The sequence below is a fragment of the Oryza glaberrima genome, chromosome 8, assembly GCF_000147395.1.
Source record: "Oryza glaberrima chromosome 8, OglaRS2, whole genome shotgun sequence".
Lineage (NCBI taxonomy): Eukaryota > Viridiplantae > Streptophyta > Magnoliopsida > Poales > Poaceae > Oryza > Oryza glaberrima.
Genome location: NC_068333.1, coordinates 21,620,611 through 21,637,633, shown reverse-complemented (window position 1 = coordinate 21,637,633; position 17,023 = coordinate 21,620,611). Strand labels below are relative to the sequence as shown.

At 42.9% G+C, this 17,023-nt stretch overlaps 2 protein-coding genes and 1 non-coding gene across 3 annotated transcripts; all 3 read right to left on the bottom strand.

Moving 5' to 3' along the window:
- Positions 1-964: 964 nt before the first annotated feature.
- On the bottom strand, positions 965-5,241 carry LOC127783309 (probable galactinol--sucrose galactosyltransferase 1). Its single transcript, XM_052310562.1, has 13 exons — positions 4,950-5,241; positions 4,250-4,500; positions 4,045-4,135; positions 3,797-3,845; positions 3,608-3,699; positions 3,405-3,512; positions 3,180-3,314; positions 2,663-3,073; positions 2,421-2,562; positions 2,266-2,333; positions 2,020-2,154; positions 1,695-1,912; positions 965-1,592 (listed from the first exon to the last, which is right to left on the bottom strand). Exons 1-13 carry the CDS (start codon positions 5,138-5,140, stop codon positions 1,222-1,224), a joined length of 2,262 nt encoding a protein of 753 aa, XP_052166522.1. The 5' UTR covers positions 5,141-5,241; the 3' UTR covers positions 965-1,221.
- Positions 5,242-12,054: 6,813 nt separating this feature from the next.
- Positions 12,055-12,128, bottom strand: TRNAI-AAU (transfer RNA isoleucine (anticodon AAU)). Its single transcript has one exon. It is a non-coding gene; the product is annotated as a tRNA-Ile (tRNA).
- Positions 12,129-12,501: 373 nt separating this feature from the next.
- On the bottom strand, positions 12,502-16,103 carry LOC127781245 (BTB/POZ domain-containing protein At1g55760). Its single transcript, XM_052308176.1, has 4 exons — positions 15,650-16,103; positions 14,626-14,783; positions 14,136-14,251; positions 12,502-13,381 (listed from the first exon to the last, which is right to left on the bottom strand). Exons 1-4 carry the CDS (start codon positions 15,763-15,765, stop codon positions 12,779-12,781), a joined length of 993 nt encoding a protein of 330 aa, XP_052164136.1. The 5' UTR covers positions 15,766-16,103; the 3' UTR covers positions 12,502-12,778.
- Between the last annotated feature and the right edge of the window lie 920 nt (positions 16,104-17,023).

The window sequence follows — 17,023 nt, the reverse complement described above, 5'->3', positions numbered from 1 at the left end:
TTTCCCACCTCCGGTCGACCGATGCTGGGCATTATCCCAACTATGTCCAGGTCTAGTTCAAGGGGTGAAAAATTTTTGCGTGTCATATCAGATATATATGGGTACACATTTTAATTATTATACGTAGTCTAATAGTAGAAAAATTACAGATTCCATCTGTAAACTGCTGACAAATTTATTAAGCCTAATTAATCTGTTATTAGCAAATATTTACTGTAGAACTACATTATCAAATCATGGCATAATTAGGCTTAAAAGATTCATCTCACAATTTTACACACAATATGTGTAATTAGTTTTTTTTTATATTTAATATTCCATGTATATACTTAAACATTCGATGTGATGGTATGAAAATTTTTTGTTTGGAAACTAAACAGGGCCTATGTGTGATTCTTCTCCCCAATAACTTTCCCTTCGTGTAGAGCAGTAGAGAAAATTCTTTTTTTTAAAAAAAAATCTTTATCTACCCGCTTTAAGGGTTATTACATTGGTCCCGTTCTTTTCATCTTTATTTTTCAAATTGTTACCGTGGATTATTTAGGATCTGTTTGGTAAAACTCTAGAGCTTAACCAAATAGTTTTAGATTCAACTCCACTTAAAATAGGAGTGGAGCAGATTAAAGTGCTCTCACAAAATAAATTAGCGAGATAAAATTAGGTTAAAGCTACTTCATAATTTCACTTCAAACATAACTCTTAGAGTTAAATTTAGTATTTGGAGCTCTACATTTCTACAAATATGATTTTTTTCAAAAAAAAAATAATTCTAGTGCATTGTTTGCACCACTTGTTCTAAGTTATTTGTAGAGTTTTTTTTTCAAATATTAATTTATCGTGTTACTAAGTATAAACAATCCGCCTCAATATCGTTGACACAACATTTACTCCTTTTTTCCCTCTACGAAGTTGAACAAAAGAGAGCCATAAGAATCAGGTTTGTTAGAGTAAACCAAACTAGAAGGCATGACAGAAACCATTTTTTTTTCCCTTTGGATTTTTGCATACTGTATGTGTATGCTCGGAATAACACGAATTAGCCGCAACATATGCAGCAAGAATGTTGCGAACATCTCAACCTTAGCTTACAATGTTCAGCACAATGCTGAATTCCCAACCCGGGATTCAGCAAGAACCTGAATATATTTTCAGAAATCTCATCCACTCCATTTTTCATCATGAAAAACATTGAGAAACTTCATGGTAAGCAACGTCACTACGTCAGTACTCGATCGAGATGGTCCAGGAGTAGAGTTCTTGCTCCGGCACGGCGAGCTCGAACGTGACCAAGCCGCATCCATCATCGTAGGAGAATTCCGCCGCCTCCGAATCCACCACCACCCTCGCCGGCTTCGCCGAGGAGTACGCCCCGACCGTGCCGGAGCCACGCACCCTGACCTCAACGCCGGCGTCCTCCACGTACCTCACCGCCGTCACCGCCCCGCCGGAGTTGAACATCCCGATCAGCCCGACCGCGGCGAAGGAGACGCCATTGTCGAGCTTCTTCAGTGGTACGACGGTGAAGACCTCGTACTCTCGCGTCTTCAGTGTCACCGGCAACGACGCGTTCTTGGGCAGGCAGGTCACCTCCCCTGAACAAAATGTTCAGAAAATTTCAGAACACTGGTGTCCTAATCTCTGAAGAAAATTGAAATGCCGTTTTCTTGATAGTGTCGGTGGCAGTGATGATTTACCTCCGATGTGCGAGTAGACGATCACGTCGCCGTTCCAGCCATCGGCAGCAACGGTTGCGAGGTGATGCACGTCCTGTGCACGGATGACACCGGTGACCGTCGCCGGCTGCTCGTCGTGGACGAGGTTCTTCTTCCCTACTCTGCACCATCCAGCACCCTGGCAATTGAAGGCGCCAATCACACCGGAGTGCTCGTTCAGATTCCATATCTTCAGGATACTGCAAAAATCAAGAAACAATTTGGAACAGTTGAGTGTTGTGTCATCATCCGTCAGTAAACATCGGAAACAATTCAGAATTGTTTAACGGTTTTTTTGTGTCATCACCTCTTGCCATCCCTTGCAGGGTCTGAAAACAGACAGTCTCTGGTTGGCCTGCCGGGGAGTTTGGCTCTCAGGATCGATCCGTCAGGAAGAACCAGCTTCTTCAGCAAATTGAAGTCATGGTTCCCAGGCTTGTCACTGCAACATCACACATATATTCACACATGAACGTCTAGCATAGCATCAAGAACTAATCGTACTGCAAACTAGAGAAATTTATTTGTGCTGAAGAATACATTCTGTTCATACCTGACATATATGGCACAGCCACCGACTGCTCTTGCTGCAGCATGGTATTCAGCCATTGGGTGAACACTCTATCAACCCAAAGAAATGCAGATTAGAAGTTCAGACATCAGCGCATCCATGGCAAACGGTTAGAAGAATGTAATAGTGATTCTCACATGGAACATGTCCCAATCTGGTTGCATGAATTCTCCAAGAAATACAGTATTATATGCAACAGATGCAATATGTATAGTATGGGAAGCAGGGTCTCTAGGCCAGAAATCATCAGAAGCTCTCACAACAGCACTCCTCTTAGAACTGCATCATCAACAACAGCAGAAGCATGTAAACAACCAAACCCCCAATTCCATGTTCACTGCACCAAAAATTTCACTTTCAAGAGCAAACACATGCTCACCTGTACAAGTTATCCGTGTTGTGGCTCATGCAGCATATGATGCCGTTGTCGCGGAAGTTCCGGGCGATGGAAGCTTCTAGAGCCTGGTGATACTTCCTTGCCAGAAGCACTCTTCCACCATGGCCAGCACCCAGTGTCTCAAGAATGTTCTGCACATCTACTTTCACTCCATCGATCCCAGCAGATGCAAGGTAGGCGTGTAGCTCGTTGTAGAAGCTGAACACTCTGTCAGGGTTCACAAGGCCAAGGCCGTTGGTGGTTATGCTGTTCAGAGCATCACATGGCTCGTTCTTCTGAACTCCCGGTGATGAGACCGGGTACTGCATCTTCGATTCGTAGTGCTCCATTCCATCAGCACCAGGCCTTACTCCACCCCAGTATCCGGTGATCGCGTGCCACACATAAACATACCTGAATAATTTTTTTATACGAATTTGTTGACAGAAAGATGAATTTGGTTGAAATTGCCAGACATGAAGTGAATAAAAGAACAAGCTATTAGAAGAGAACATCATACTTCAGCTGATGTTTGCCCTTAATTTCATTGACAATGTGTGCAAGGCCATTTGCCGGATTCTCTTCCCTGTGACCTTTCCTCCCGTTTAGCTGAAATTTGTGGTTCTCCTTTATGTGAGTCAACCTGTTTGCAAAGCTATAGACAGAATAGGCAAAGTTCAGTTCTTTTCTTTTCAGACCTGAAAAAATCAGAATTAAAACTAGCAGGCAAAGTTGATATGCTTACTTGGCTGAGTTATCAGCTAATGATGCAATTCCTGCAGGATCCATACTAACTGATTGCCATCCATCATCAATTATCACAAATTTTGGGCCAGTTCCACCTTTTCCTAGACTGTTAAAAAAAATTAAAGAAAGGAATATGGTGGAGTTCAGTATAATTACCATGTGTTAAGCATTGTTATTAGGTGAAACAAGACTGGTAAATACCTCTGTAATCCTTCCATTACTCCTTCTGAAGTAACATCAGTATAAAACGCATCCCATGTGCACCAACCAAACCAGTTTAGCATGTCTGGCATCTGCAGAAAGCTGACAGTTAGAGAGCCTGATTCACTAAGTATGCAGATTAGTTGCAGAACTCATGTGCCAACATGTCTGCAAGAAACCACTAATTACCTTCTTCTTTTCCCTGTGAGTAAACGTCTGCAAGTGCCTCTCAACAGCCCTGCAACAAGTTGACTCATGGATCATCACTCACGTGGTCTCATCGAACAAGCAATGCATTCAGAGAAAGAAAAATGCCACTGCCAAATCAGATCAGAAAAAAGAAAAAAGGAGAAAACTGCAAATGAAACTAGTGCTACAACACGCAATGCGACCACCTAAAACAATATGAATTTGTTACAAGAAGTCAAGAAACGTACTTGACAGAATTTGTGATGACTTCGAATGGATCCGATCCGGCACCGACGAAAACCAGATGCGTGCCTTCGAATGATTCCACAGCTGGGTCACCTGAATTACGAGAAGAAAAAAATACTTAGAACTCTAAATCTCGGAATGATTTTTAATTCCCATCAAGCAATCTGTGCTCAAGTCATAGAAGAAATTTTAATAGTAACTAATTACCACTCTCGAGGCAAATCTCGAGCTCATCATCAGAGTTCCCCTGAAGCACAGCTCGGAACGGTCCCTCCAAGATCGGGAGGAACACGGTGTACACCGCGGCGGCGCCGTCGCCGGCGAGGTGTGATCCGTCGGCGTCGGCGGCCTCGACGAGGAGGAACTGCGTCTCGAAGGGGATGTCGCGGCCTGACGTCCCCATCCTCTGCGTCATCCACCACATCTTAAACCGGAACGTGCAGATGAACCGCAATCCCCTGCATCACCGGCGTACGTACTGAAGATGAACAACCTTCCTAATTCCTTACTAGTATTTGAATTATCAAGAACACCAGACAGACAATGTTGAAACTTCACATCTGAATTCGTAAATTATTCTTTCCAAGGGGCTGTTGAAGAAGCCTAAGATTCTGATAAACAGCTGGTTGGAAAAACTTAGGATTCCAAGAAGCTGCTAGATTCTGTAACTTATCAGAATTTCAACGAAAAGCTAAACTTCTGATTTTAGAAGAAGTTACAGCTGCCAGAAGCTCCCCAAAATCCCAAGAATTGCTCACTAACCTCTATGAAACCATTATTTCTGTCTCGGTTTTGTCGAGAGGGAGATTAATGGCGATGGTACGGCAAAACCTCCGACAAGCAGAGCAGAGAGGGATAATTGCCATCCATGGCTGACTGACAGTCTGACACGAGCAATAACACATACCTGAGCTTCCCGACGGGGAAGACGCTGCGGCTGCCGGCGGTGGCGGAGCGGACTCCGACGAACGTGCCGCTCGTCATGCCGGCGCCGGCGGCCGGCGTCAGGAGCACATTGTCGCGCACCTCCGTCAGCACCGTGGCGCCCAGCGCCACCAGGCCGCCGTCCTGCACCGCCACCCCGGCTCCCACCGTCATCTTCTTCCTCCTCCTCTCCGACTCCGAATCTCGCCGGCTCAGGCGAATGCCGGATTTGCTTCGGTCGCCGCCGGCGGTGAGTGCCTCGTGCTCGCTCGCCGGAGACACACCGCTGCTTCTCCCTCCCTTTATATAGGCGTCCAGAGCAACGAATTTTGCGATTAGCTCCTCGTCTCTTGCCGGAAAAAAAAATACTCCCATAATATAAGGGATTTTAAGTTTTTGTTTGTATCGTTGGCTACTCGTCTTATTCAAAAAATTTGTGCAAATATAAAAAACGAAAAGTTATACTTAAAATACTTTAGATAATAAAGTAAGTCATAAAAAAATAAATAAGAATTTCAAGATTTTTTTTTGAATAAGACGAGTGGTCACACAGTGGAAGAAAAAACTCAAAATCTATTATATTATGGGACGGAACGGAAGGAGTACTACTAATTTTCTGCGATGGCCGCGTCATGTACTAATAACTTTTGCCAACTTGGACATAAACATAATCCAAACTCTCCCAGAATTTCGGTTAAATTATTGTTTCGGCGAGCCGACAGATACTGGAGAAGATTAAATTCGGAATTGTAAACTCAGCTGTAATCAGTTATACAAGAGTCCCGGTGCGATGCATCCTCTGATTTGGAAGTTAGCTACGCAGGGATGGCTAGATACAGCTCGTGATGTGGATTGCTGTATCTAGCGATGTGGATTGCATGCGTCTGATTACAACTTTGGTACTAGTTTAGAAGTAATTAACCAGTATTAGAACAACTAAGATCCACGCGTATGACGTGATTAGCAGCTAATCATATGTAGTAATATCTAATATGTTTTACTACTAGCTAATTTAGCTTCCTCTGAAAAGTTACATAAGCTACAACTCTATCTGATACCGGTTTCACGCGTTCAGATTCAAAACTCCACGTAGGATCTGAGTCGGACGCTGACCCACTAGAAAACCGCCACGTCAGCGCGAGGTGTCCACGACTCCACGCGTGACCGGGGATATTTTCAGTTGGGAAGAACTTTTTTTTTGAACTATTTGGGAAAAAGAGCTTGGGGATTATTAGGAAACGGTTCAAGCGGCTGAGTGGTGGGGTCCACCTGCTTAAGCATCTCTCTGTTCCTATCCCTGTTCCTGATTAGCAGGCCGACCATTTTATGCTTCGATAGCATCACAGACGCTTTACTACGCTGGCTGCGGCCTCGACCGTCCATGGTGCTCGGGCCCACGGGTCCGTGGGTACCTCGGGACCGTGGGTATATATTCCTGTGGGGATATAATAATGACGAAAATACGGTATACCGTTCTAATAAAATAGTTGGCGTCAGCATGATACCTATAGGTATCTGATCTAATACTTATGGTAACAGATGTGATACCTTGTAGGTATCAAATCTGATACCTAGGTATAATGCCACATCGGCATGATATTGTAGGTATCGGATCTGGTACCTAGGTATCATACTGATGTTAACATGGTATCTTTAGTATTGGATCTCGTACCTTTGCTATCAGATATAATACCCCATAAAAGATATGGTGCCTAGTTATCATATTGATGTCATTATGTTATCAGCTATCCCGTTGAAATGATATACCATTCTACAGAATTTTGTAATAATGAGGAAGACTACATAAATATAACTTCAAAAATCTCATGTTTACCTTTTTTTTTCATTTTGGTCCTTGACAACAGAGTATTTAATTTAGAGTTCTTTCTTTCCAAGCACATTATAAACATATATACTCATATACACGCATACATATCACCTCTGTATATAAACATATGCACATCCTGCTCTATTTATAAGCATATCTTTTACAAAATTGCTAGAAAATTTCCACAAGTTTTTCCCTCGAAAACTTTCATATTCATAGCCATCGGATTACCTTGATATCTGTGCATGAAGGAAAAAAGTTGCTAGAAAAAAATTTTCACAGATATCACGCGTAAGATCTCGATGTTAACCAACCAAACCATAGTTGAATACACGTTTTACATAAGTTATATCGTAGTTATAATGTAGTTAAATATAGTTATAATGTAATTACACTTTAATTGTACTATATTTAATTTTTTTCACTCAAAAAATTTTTGCAGCATTCCTATTTTTTTGTACATAAGAGTTAGAAGGCTTGAATGGATAAGAAGTTTTTCCAACCTTCAGTCGATATACACGTATTTCATGGTCATCCATCCATCCATACAAATGAAAATTCTGATGATTTCTGGATAGCGAAGATGTTAACATCACCGGTCTCTATATCGGATACACTCAGTCGTATAAAGTTGTTTGGTTTATACAGAATCCTGCTGATTTAACACCGTAGGGTTGAATATTTTTTGGAACGATACGTCGGGTAGATTGCAACTTCTTGTTATCCACACGCTAGCTTGAGCACCGGATTATCTATTTAGCTATCTGTTTCTATCACTTTGAGCTAGCTAACGACACTCACATTTTTTTTTAAACTTAAGACGGCAGAAGATTTGCCCGATATATTAGAAGGAATAAAAGTTTAGTTAAAGTACAGACAAGAATCCTGTGAACACAGGGTTGGGGAGGGAAGGAGCATCAGCTACAACATGAAGTATTGAGAAACATCTTAAAAAGAGGATCATGACGAGGTCAGATCCTAGATTGCTCAATTAGGTTGATATTTTCCTTCACCAGAAAGGCGACTTGGAGTTCATTCTTTGAAATCTGTTGAAAAATTCTTCTGTTTCACTCTAGCCAAACGTTCCACCATGTTATGATGAGAGCTCCCAGAACCTTGTTCCTGTTCTGTCTTGGCGAAATAGTGCAGAAACTGATCCACCAGTCCGATAGATTTCCTCGCAAATGATGTTGAGGCAGCTGAAAATTCATCCAAATACAAATCTGCGTCCACCCGGTCACTGTGAAAGGGCATTCTTTTGCAAGGTGGGCTGCATCTTCAAAGGCACTATTGCACAAACTACATATCCAATCACATGGCCAGTGACGTCGAAGCAAATTTTTAGCAGTGAGGGTTCGTTGATGAAGGATAAGCCATCCAAAGAAACGATGTTTTGGTTCCGCAAACATGCTCCACAAAGGTGTAAATTAAGTTAAAGCATTGGATCCTTGGAACTGTGCAAGGTATGCACTTTTTGCTGAATATTGTCCAATCGCTGTCCATCTCCAGGAAATGTCATCAATTTGTCCAGCAACTAGATTAACGTTTTGTAACAAACCTCCCAGTTGGATTAATTTTTCAATTTCCACTAAAGAAGTGATCGGGTGAAGCATTGCAAGCCAGTGATTGTCCTCTAAATCCTTTTTTAAACTGTTTGATTTTCTTTTTGCTAATCGATAGATTGCTGGTGCTATATCCTTTGGCAATTGTCCATCCATCCAGTTATCATTCCAGAAACATATTTTGATTTCATTTCCAACAGTTATCTTCGTTCCAGCTTTGAAAAGGCACCTATCCATCTCATCACATGGAAGATCCATATTTGCCCATGGCTTATGGTCCTTCTTCCAATTGAACCAGAGCCAACGTAACCTTAGGGCCCTAGCGAACTTTTCCAAATTTAGGATGCCAAGACCGTCCACATTGGATCATACTTTCTGGTCACATCGTATTAGGTTTATTTTATTTTGTGACGAATGAGGTATTCCCTTCGTCAAAAAAAAAACTTAACCTTAAGCGTGAATGTGATCCTTCCTAATACAATAAATTTAAACAATTCTACGTCCAGATTAATTATCCTATAGGAGTATAAACGATTAGGTAGGTCATGAAGGAGGCGCTATAGGCTCTAGCTCGTCTTCACTCATGGGCGTGATTTGCTTGAGACTTGAGAGCGACATGGATGGAGGAGGGAGGCGCAGCGCCTGCATGGGTGGTCCGGCCGGGGAGAGAGACGACGAGGAGGCCGCCGCGCCCATGCATCGATTCACCGGTGAGCCCATGTGAATTCCGGCGGAAAACGCCACCGCGCGCAGCCGGCGCAGGTCGGCTGTTGATCAAGTTGAAATGATGCGCAGATTTTTATCGGGAAAACTGTTTTAACAGCTCGAGTAGACGTCCACCCGTTTATCGCATGTCATCTAAATGGTTATGAAAAAAATTAAAAAAATATGAATAAGATAGATCAATATGTAATATATCAATCCACAAACATGCAAGTTAAAATTTAACTTCTACAAGTTGTAACAAAAATAACAAACAAAACTCAAATTACTATATGTATATTTACAATTAAATTTGTTATTTTTGTTACAATCTGTAGAAGTTGAATTTGAACTTGCATGTTTATAGAGTGATATATTACATATTGATCTATCTTGTCAATTTTTTTGAAAATTTTTCGTAACCATCCAATTGACATGCAATAAACGGGTGGACGTCTACTCGAATTATTAGAATCCTCTCCCAATTTTTATCTCTCTCTCCCTCTCGTCAGTGCAGGGAATATCTTCAGAGCAGAAGTCCAAATGCCGGCTACAGTACGGCTGAAATTCTGAAGCGACAGAGTAATTACACATTTTGATGGCAGTATCAGACTGTGCAGAAGCACGCAGATCAGGCATGCATTGTTTGCTTTCCCATTTCGCGGCAGTTTGATTCTCTGAACAAATCGACTTCAGCCTGAAAACAGAGAACAGAGGAGAGGAGCAGGTTTGCAAAACCGTTTGGCGAGAGGTTATCGCACCCTCACGCTAACCGCATGAAATTCATGTTCGAACATTTGAATTCAAAACTTTTGTGGTTTCGTGGTTTATGCATGATTCTTTTTTAAAAAAAATCTTTATCATCTGACGCTAAAATTCAAGAACTACATCCATTAATTTTTGGATTTTTAATCTCATTTTGGAAATTTTGAATTTCCCCAATTTCACCACCGGTGGTAATCATTATTATCGTGTCGCCACGATAAGCTTGGTTACCATGGTAACCATGCGGTTACCTACGGTTTTTTGTAAACCAAGAGAAGAGTATCAGTCAGAGGTGAGACCATTCTGGCATTCTCCATGGCCAATCATTCGCATTTACTAGTAAATAAAACTGTTGAACATGTGTCATTCTACTTGGTTAATCACTTGCGTTTAAATTGTTGCACGGAATTTTGATTTTTCTTAACAAACTGATTGATTGCATTGATCAGCAGTTCATCACGTTCCTATCGAATCATTCACCATTCACATTTAGGCCAATTCGGATCAATCCACTTAGATGGCCCCGAATTGAGGCCCATCCAATTATTCATATTTAAGCATGGGCCGGAATGGAGGCCCATCGAAAATAAGGCCTAAATGTAAGAAAACAAAGGCCTGGACGAAGCCCATCGTAACGAGGTCATGTGTGGCGTTGATGTGGCGTTTAGGTGGCATTTAGATTAAAAAATATATGTGGGACCCATTTGTCATCGACACATAAAAGAAATTGTGGGGCCCACAATCATCCTCTCCCCTTCTTCCTCCTCCCTCTCTCTCCATTCTCTCGCTGCGGTCGGGTTCATCCGGGGGCGGCGGCGGGCGGGAGGGCGTTGGAATCACCTCCTGCTTGTGGTTCTTCGCAAACGCCTCCGGGTCGACGTAGAGCTCGGTGGTATCTCAGCCGTAGTAGCCGGGGAACTCACCGGAGAGCGGGCGGAGGTAGATGACGCGGTCGGGGCCGTACGACGGGCTGCCGGGGAACTCCATGACGGCATCGACTCCAACCGCGTAAGGGTTGCCCTTAAGACCGGCGGTCTCATCAGCGCTGTGACGATGGCCATGAGCAGGAGGGTGAGGCGGAGATGTGGTCCTTACTGCTCGCTGCTCGACATGGGTCCTCCCTCTCATCCATTTTTTTTCGTGGTGGTGGCGGCGGCGGAGTTGTGGTGCTTCTTGATATGTGCATATGCACGTATGCACGCCAATTTGTTTGCTTGTTGCTGAATTGAGCAGCTTGAGATTGTGATGGCTCTGTTCGACAGGGATGCAAAGTGATGAGTAGATATTGCGTGTGCCGAAGATGGGTGTGCGCAGCGGGTTGGCATCGTCCGGGACACGAGGCTATACCGCCCACCTCCACCGCCGCTCCCGTAGACGCCGCTACCGCTCGAGCTACGCGGATTCAACCGGTGCGGCGACGAGTTGCGGCTACGTGCCCTTAGTACGATTCCGGCGAGGCGACCATCGAGGGAGATGGGGCTGTCACGTCGCGTGGGGGCGCTGCTAGATGCCGCGGCCAACGGTGGTGCGCGGCTTTCTGTCGTGGCCCAGCTCCCTTGCTGCTGTCGCCTGTTGCCGCCCACCGCCGTCGCCGCTCCAGTGCGTACCGCCGCCACTCCCGCGTCTCTGTCGCTCGCAGGCCGCCGCGCCACACCCGCGCCTCCGCCGCTCGCCGCGCGTGGGTCGCCATCGGCGAGGAGGCCGTGGAGCTCAGCCCGAGCGCCGCCGCCGTCGTCGCTCCAGTGCCTGCCGCCACCACTCCTGCGTCTCCGCCGCTCGATCGCTACCGCTCCGGCCCTCGCCACCCGCCGCGGGAGAGAGAAAGGGAATGGCGAGGAGGGAGAAGAAACTGGAGGGAGGGGAGAGAGAGAAGGGACACGTGGGTCCCACAATTTCTTTTATGTGTCAATGACAAATGGGTCCCACACATATTTTTTAAGTTCTAAATGCTACCTAAACGCCACGTCAACGCCACATGTAAAGGAGACCAGGTCAATAGCGGCACGTAGGCGCCACGTCAGCAAAACCGCCCTCCAAAACCGCCTAGGGAGTCAAATTGCACTGGTTTTAAGAGTTTGGGATCGAGATATTTGGTTTTGTGGTCTAGGGTCACGGATTAGATTTCGATCAATTTTAAGGGTCACAAAGTGAACTTATTCCTGTGTAAGCTAGACAGAAAAAAAACAGAATAGGAAGAAAATAAAAAATAATTACCCCATGCAGGTCTAATTTGGCCCATGCAGGTCTCGAACCTGCGACCTTCGCGTTATTAGCACGACGCTCTAACCAGCTGAGCTAATAGGCCAGTCGATAGATTTTATTATAGTTGATACTAACTAAACTAGTAAATTGTCTCTGTTGCTTACACACTGAACAATTAATGAAGGGTAAGACTACTCACTTTGGCTTCCATCGGATGGCCTAATCAGCAAAAGAAAACGCTAAATTTTGAATTTTCAAACTTAATTTTGAGATTGATTTTGAGTTATTTTCAACGCAGTTTCTTTTACAACATTGGCTTCTAAGTCACCAAGAACATATTTATAAAAGTTTCATCTACAAATTTATTTTTATTTCCTAATAAGCCGTTTTGGCTTATTAGGAAATAAGCCAAACGATGGGACCCTTTGCTTCACATGATCACTATTGTTTTGCATATACCAGTTCAGAAAAGCAGCAACCACCCAGTGTTGGATCGGTATATGCATTACAAAATGGAAATCTGAAGTAATATTTTCTTCCAGATCAGCAGAATTGTTACAATACGTGGAGTCGGATACAAGAATTAGATTTACATATATGATATGTACAAAATCCAATCAAGGTATATATACATTAAATTTAGAGCCAATTTGATGGCATGTAAAATGTAGTACTATATATTTACATGCTTTACCAGCAACAATTCTGGAAAGAATGCTTCTGAACCAAACCAGATATACCGCATAAACATGCTTATCGCCCACTCCATGTTGTAAGAATACCTTGGAAGATTTCAGCTATGATATCCCTGTCTGCTGTCTGGAGGAACACCTTGAAATCGTCATGCATTTCATACACCTTTCTGAAATCTACCAGAAATCTCAAGCAGCCATCCTTGAGCTTTTGCAATCGGTACAAGTGCGCCATCTGAAGCCTCTCGAGCACATTCTTCGTGTCGATGTCCTCTAACAGGCTCTCATGGCATGCCTCCTTAAGATCAGAGATGTCATACTTATCGGCAGCTCTGAGAAGAGCTAACCTGTGGGTGAGGAACTCTTCGCTGCGTAGATCAGCATAAATGTAGTTGAGGAAGGCCTGGCATGCTTCAAGGGACATGTCAGAGATGTCAACTGTTGAGAGTTCTTTCTCCTTGAGGTCGTGCGAGAACATGCTCCTGAAGACAGGGGAACGGCTGGCCAGGATTGCACGGTGGGCCATAATGCTGCCGTCGGTAGCGTTGATTGTGATGTCGGTGAGGATGCCTTCTTGCAGCATTCTCGCCAAGGATGACAGTGCAGTGTTGTCTGAAGATTTCTTGATTTGGTGGGAAGCCCAAATTGAGGCTGGTTCACCACCCTGGAATGCAGAATTAGAGCCAGTAAGGGAATTGTACTGCTCATGAACATGAGGTAAAGGTTGCTAAGTTACAAGCACAAGAAGCGAACACTAGAGCTTTTTATGTTGAATGCCAATGAAATTATCCCAATAGTTGAACATGAGTAAAAGCACAAAAGGTATATTTTGCTCAATACACTTTCTTCTAGGGTCTTGATTGAAGTTTACTGGTCAATAAATCAGAAGTTTGACTTTGCTTTCCTAGAAAGTTTGGAAAATGTTATATTTCCATTTGGCAGGGTGTGGTCCGTTGATGATATCACTACTTAGTTGATATTCAATGTTCATTTACGACATTCTCAATTTTAGTTCTGAATGTTCTGAACTTCTGATATGCATTGGATTTGTTGGTTTTGGTCAAAAAAATTATTGACAAGTGGCGCCAGATGTATATGCTACAGGTTTCTTTTTTAGATAATGGAAATGGGTTACATCTCCGGCCTCTGCCCGTAGGCACACAGCCAAAAAATTCAGACGTGAACATATGCTACAGGTTTCTATGTTGTACTACTTGCTAGCTTCTGTTTTTCTGCTGAACCAGTGTATCTAGATGACATGTTGATTGATATCATTTATCAGGGTCGTTAATTTTCACCACTAAGCAGCTATAGATTAGACAGGATTTCAGGTGAGTCAAGGATGTCACTCCCCGTATCCTAATTGTTGTTGTACCAAACATTGACAAATGAGAAGAAGACAGTGACACAGTGCTTACAGATGGATCTGCAATTTTCAGGTCAAGAAACTCTATCTCAATCACAAATCTTCCTGTAACAGTACTATCAATTGCCCACACAAAACCTTCGTGTTTCAGCGGCTTGTCAAAAATTCCTGCAATATGAAAACCAACTGTCAGTTATGACTAATCGACAGATGGTGTCACTCTACCGTGCTTTTATGCACACTGTTTTGTGTGCAGAACTCAGTTTGGAACTTGAAATAGAAACAAAGCCTTCAATTTGAAACCTACCCAAGTGCCTGGTATTTCTAACGTTCGATAACTTAAATTTCTGGCTGCATGACACATACTTTCTGCAGAAACTTAACTTGAATTGACATAAGGTACCAACATTCACTTTCTTTTCAACAGCTACTTATATATTGACATACTGAAATATATCTTCAACTTTCGTACACATCAAGACAAAGTGCATTGCAAATACAGGGAGAGGAGGCAGAGGACCTGTGTAGTAGGGCCAACTTACCTGGATGAACTATGGTCTTCTGATTTGGAGGAAAAGATATGAGAAGTTTTGTGATGAAGGAAGCAATAGGGGCTGGGGTTGTATTCTTGGCAGAATTCGATAACTCCGCAAAGACCTTAACACAAGTTTGCTTGTTATTTCTCTCCACAGATAGGTACCTTCATATTGCAGAATCAGAAACCATAAATTAGATCATGACATGATAGCAGCCCCCCTCATAATTCCCATCTATTAATGCAATGGATTGATAGTTTATTTGTTATAATAATCATCTAAAGGTGGGAAGATGAATCAAATAGTACGACTTAATTAAATATTCCTCTTGGTAACAGTAGAAAATAAACCGGTTACAGTGAAGGTTGAATAAAGCGGCCACTTTTGTCTGAAATACCTTTTATTCCAAGCAAAGCTTTTACTTTTCTCTTAGAGCCTAAATATGGTTAAGACAGGATCCCAACAACTAAACATAGTTTGGTGAGGAAAAGTATCTGAATCTCACTGAAAGGAATTTCAAAACGGCCATGACTAGAAATATAAAATTTAAGCAGATCATCCAGAACTAATGAATACACAAGGTAGCAAGCTGAAAACTGTTGCACTGAAACAGAATTCAGTCAAGTTCCACTGCTACAAAATCCAAAGCTTTTGCAACTTCAACTCTGACTACAGCTCAATTCACCACAACCACCACAAAATTGAATGGATCACTCCTTCCGACATTACTGTTACATGGAAAATAAAATTAAAAGAAATTGACTACTTCTGCACCACCGAAAATACATGAACTCATAAATACCTCAGGCCATCCATTCACTATTCACAACAAAAAACAAAAAAATGATTCCATGCCAAACTACAACACAAGATTCACCTAACACACCAGATAAAACGATCAAACTTCATATCAAATTCATCTCAGAACAACCGTAACAAAATCAGCAAACAGAACAAGCAACTGTACTCTCCAAAAATCTACTGCAAAAGCTTCTTTTCCAGGGAGGAATGGATACATAAAGAGTCGAACCAGTTCCAGAGGCCGATGCGGAAGGGCTCGGACTTGCGGTAGGTGTAGCAGGGGAGCACGTCGACGCGCCATTGCGCGAGCCGCGGCGCCGCCTCCACGCGCGCCCCGTCGCTCATCGCGCCCCACGACGCCGCCACCGCCGCCACCACCTCATTGACGCACCCCAGCAAGCCCAACTCCTTCCCCAGCTTTCCTCCTCCCTCCCCCCTCACCCCACCTCCTCATGTACCCCCTCTCTCACCCACTCCTGTGTGACTCCTCCTCCGCCAAGATACCGCCTCCACGACGACGACGACGACGACGACGACGGCGACCAAGATCGCCCAAGTTGGGGAGGACACGAGGGGAGTGTGGCGGCTATATGGTGGTGGGTTGCGGACGCGGGGGAGGAGGGTGAGGTGAGATGACGAGAGGATTAATCAGGCACGCAAATAGTGGACGACGCGACGGTGAAGACTTGCTTCTACGCGAGTGGAAGAAGACGGATGATGATGGCGAGTGCCCGTATGGCCGTATGAAGGCTGTGTTCTTTGTCCACTTTCCAAACTTCACCACTCTCGTTTTTTTCCAACAAAACTTTCTAACATTGCCCATATTCATATAAATGCTAATGAATCTAGCCACATATAGATATTAATAAATATAGCCACATATTGAATATGGGTAATAGTAAAAAGTCTTATAATATGAAACGGAGGGAGTAACGATGTGTCTTTTTAAAATATAGATAATTAATTAATACTTATTTAATTATGTGCTAAACTATCGTTTCGTTTGCGTGCAATGTGGGAAGTGTTCCCAACTCCAATCGGAGAACACAGCCTAAGTACATTCTTTTCTAATTAAAATGTACTCCGTCTATAAGTAGTTTTGGTTGGATGAAACATATTCTAGTACTACGAATCAGATTCGTAGTAGAGCACTCTCCGTAGTATTAAGATGTGTGTCTCATTCAACTAGAACTTATTATATTTTAGGATAGAGGGAATATATTTTATCTCGATTTTTGTTACCGTGATTTTTAGTTTTTTTAAATACTAAACGGTGTGTTTATTTAAAATTTATTCTAAATCAAATAATTTTATATTTAAATTTATAATAATTAATACTTAATTAATTCTGCTCTTATAGGACTTTTCGTTTAATTTCATTTTCGTCTTAATCTATCTCAATCGTGCCGTTGCTTCCACTCCACTCCGCGCACTATTTCACACCGCATCGCCTCATCTCAACAGTAAAAAGTTCAGCTTCAGAATGATCAATTTACCATTGCATATTTCCATGGTTTGTTCGTGAAGTTCTTGATAGGTAATTACTGGTACGGTGGTGTTTTACATAAATCAAGGTGAAGATGGAGAAAGCATATGCAAAACG

What these genes read in the sequence shown, in the direction of transcription:
- LOC127781245 (XM_052308176.1), bottom strand. Translation starts at nt 15,765, where the DNA reads ATGAGCGACGGGGCGCGCGTGGAGGCGGCGCCGCGGCTCGCGCAATGG. An exon ending in CGCATCGGCCTCTGGAACTG is followed by an intron (nt 14,784 to 15,649) that starts GTTCGACTCTTT and finishes TGCAATATGAAG; the next exon opens with GTACCTATCTGTGGAGAGAA. An exon ending in GAAGACCATAGTTCATCCAG is followed by an intron (nt 14,252 to 14,625) that starts GTAAGTTGGCCC and finishes TTCATATTGCAG; the next exon opens with GAATTTTTGACAAGCCGCTG.
- LOC127783309 (XM_052310562.1), bottom strand. Translation starts at nt 5,140, where the DNA reads ATGACGGTGGGAGCCGGGGTGGCGGTGCAGGACGGCGGCCTGGTGGCG. An exon ending in TTCCCCGTCGGGAAGCTCAG is followed by an intron (nt 4,501 to 4,949) that starts GTATGTGTTATT and finishes CCGGTGATGCAG; the next exon opens with GGGATTGCGGTTCATCTGCA. An exon ending in GTCATCACAAATTCTGTCAA is followed by an intron (nt 3,846 to 4,044) that starts GTACGTTTCTTG and finishes AACTTGTTGCAG; the next exon opens with GGCTGTTGAGAGGCACTTGC.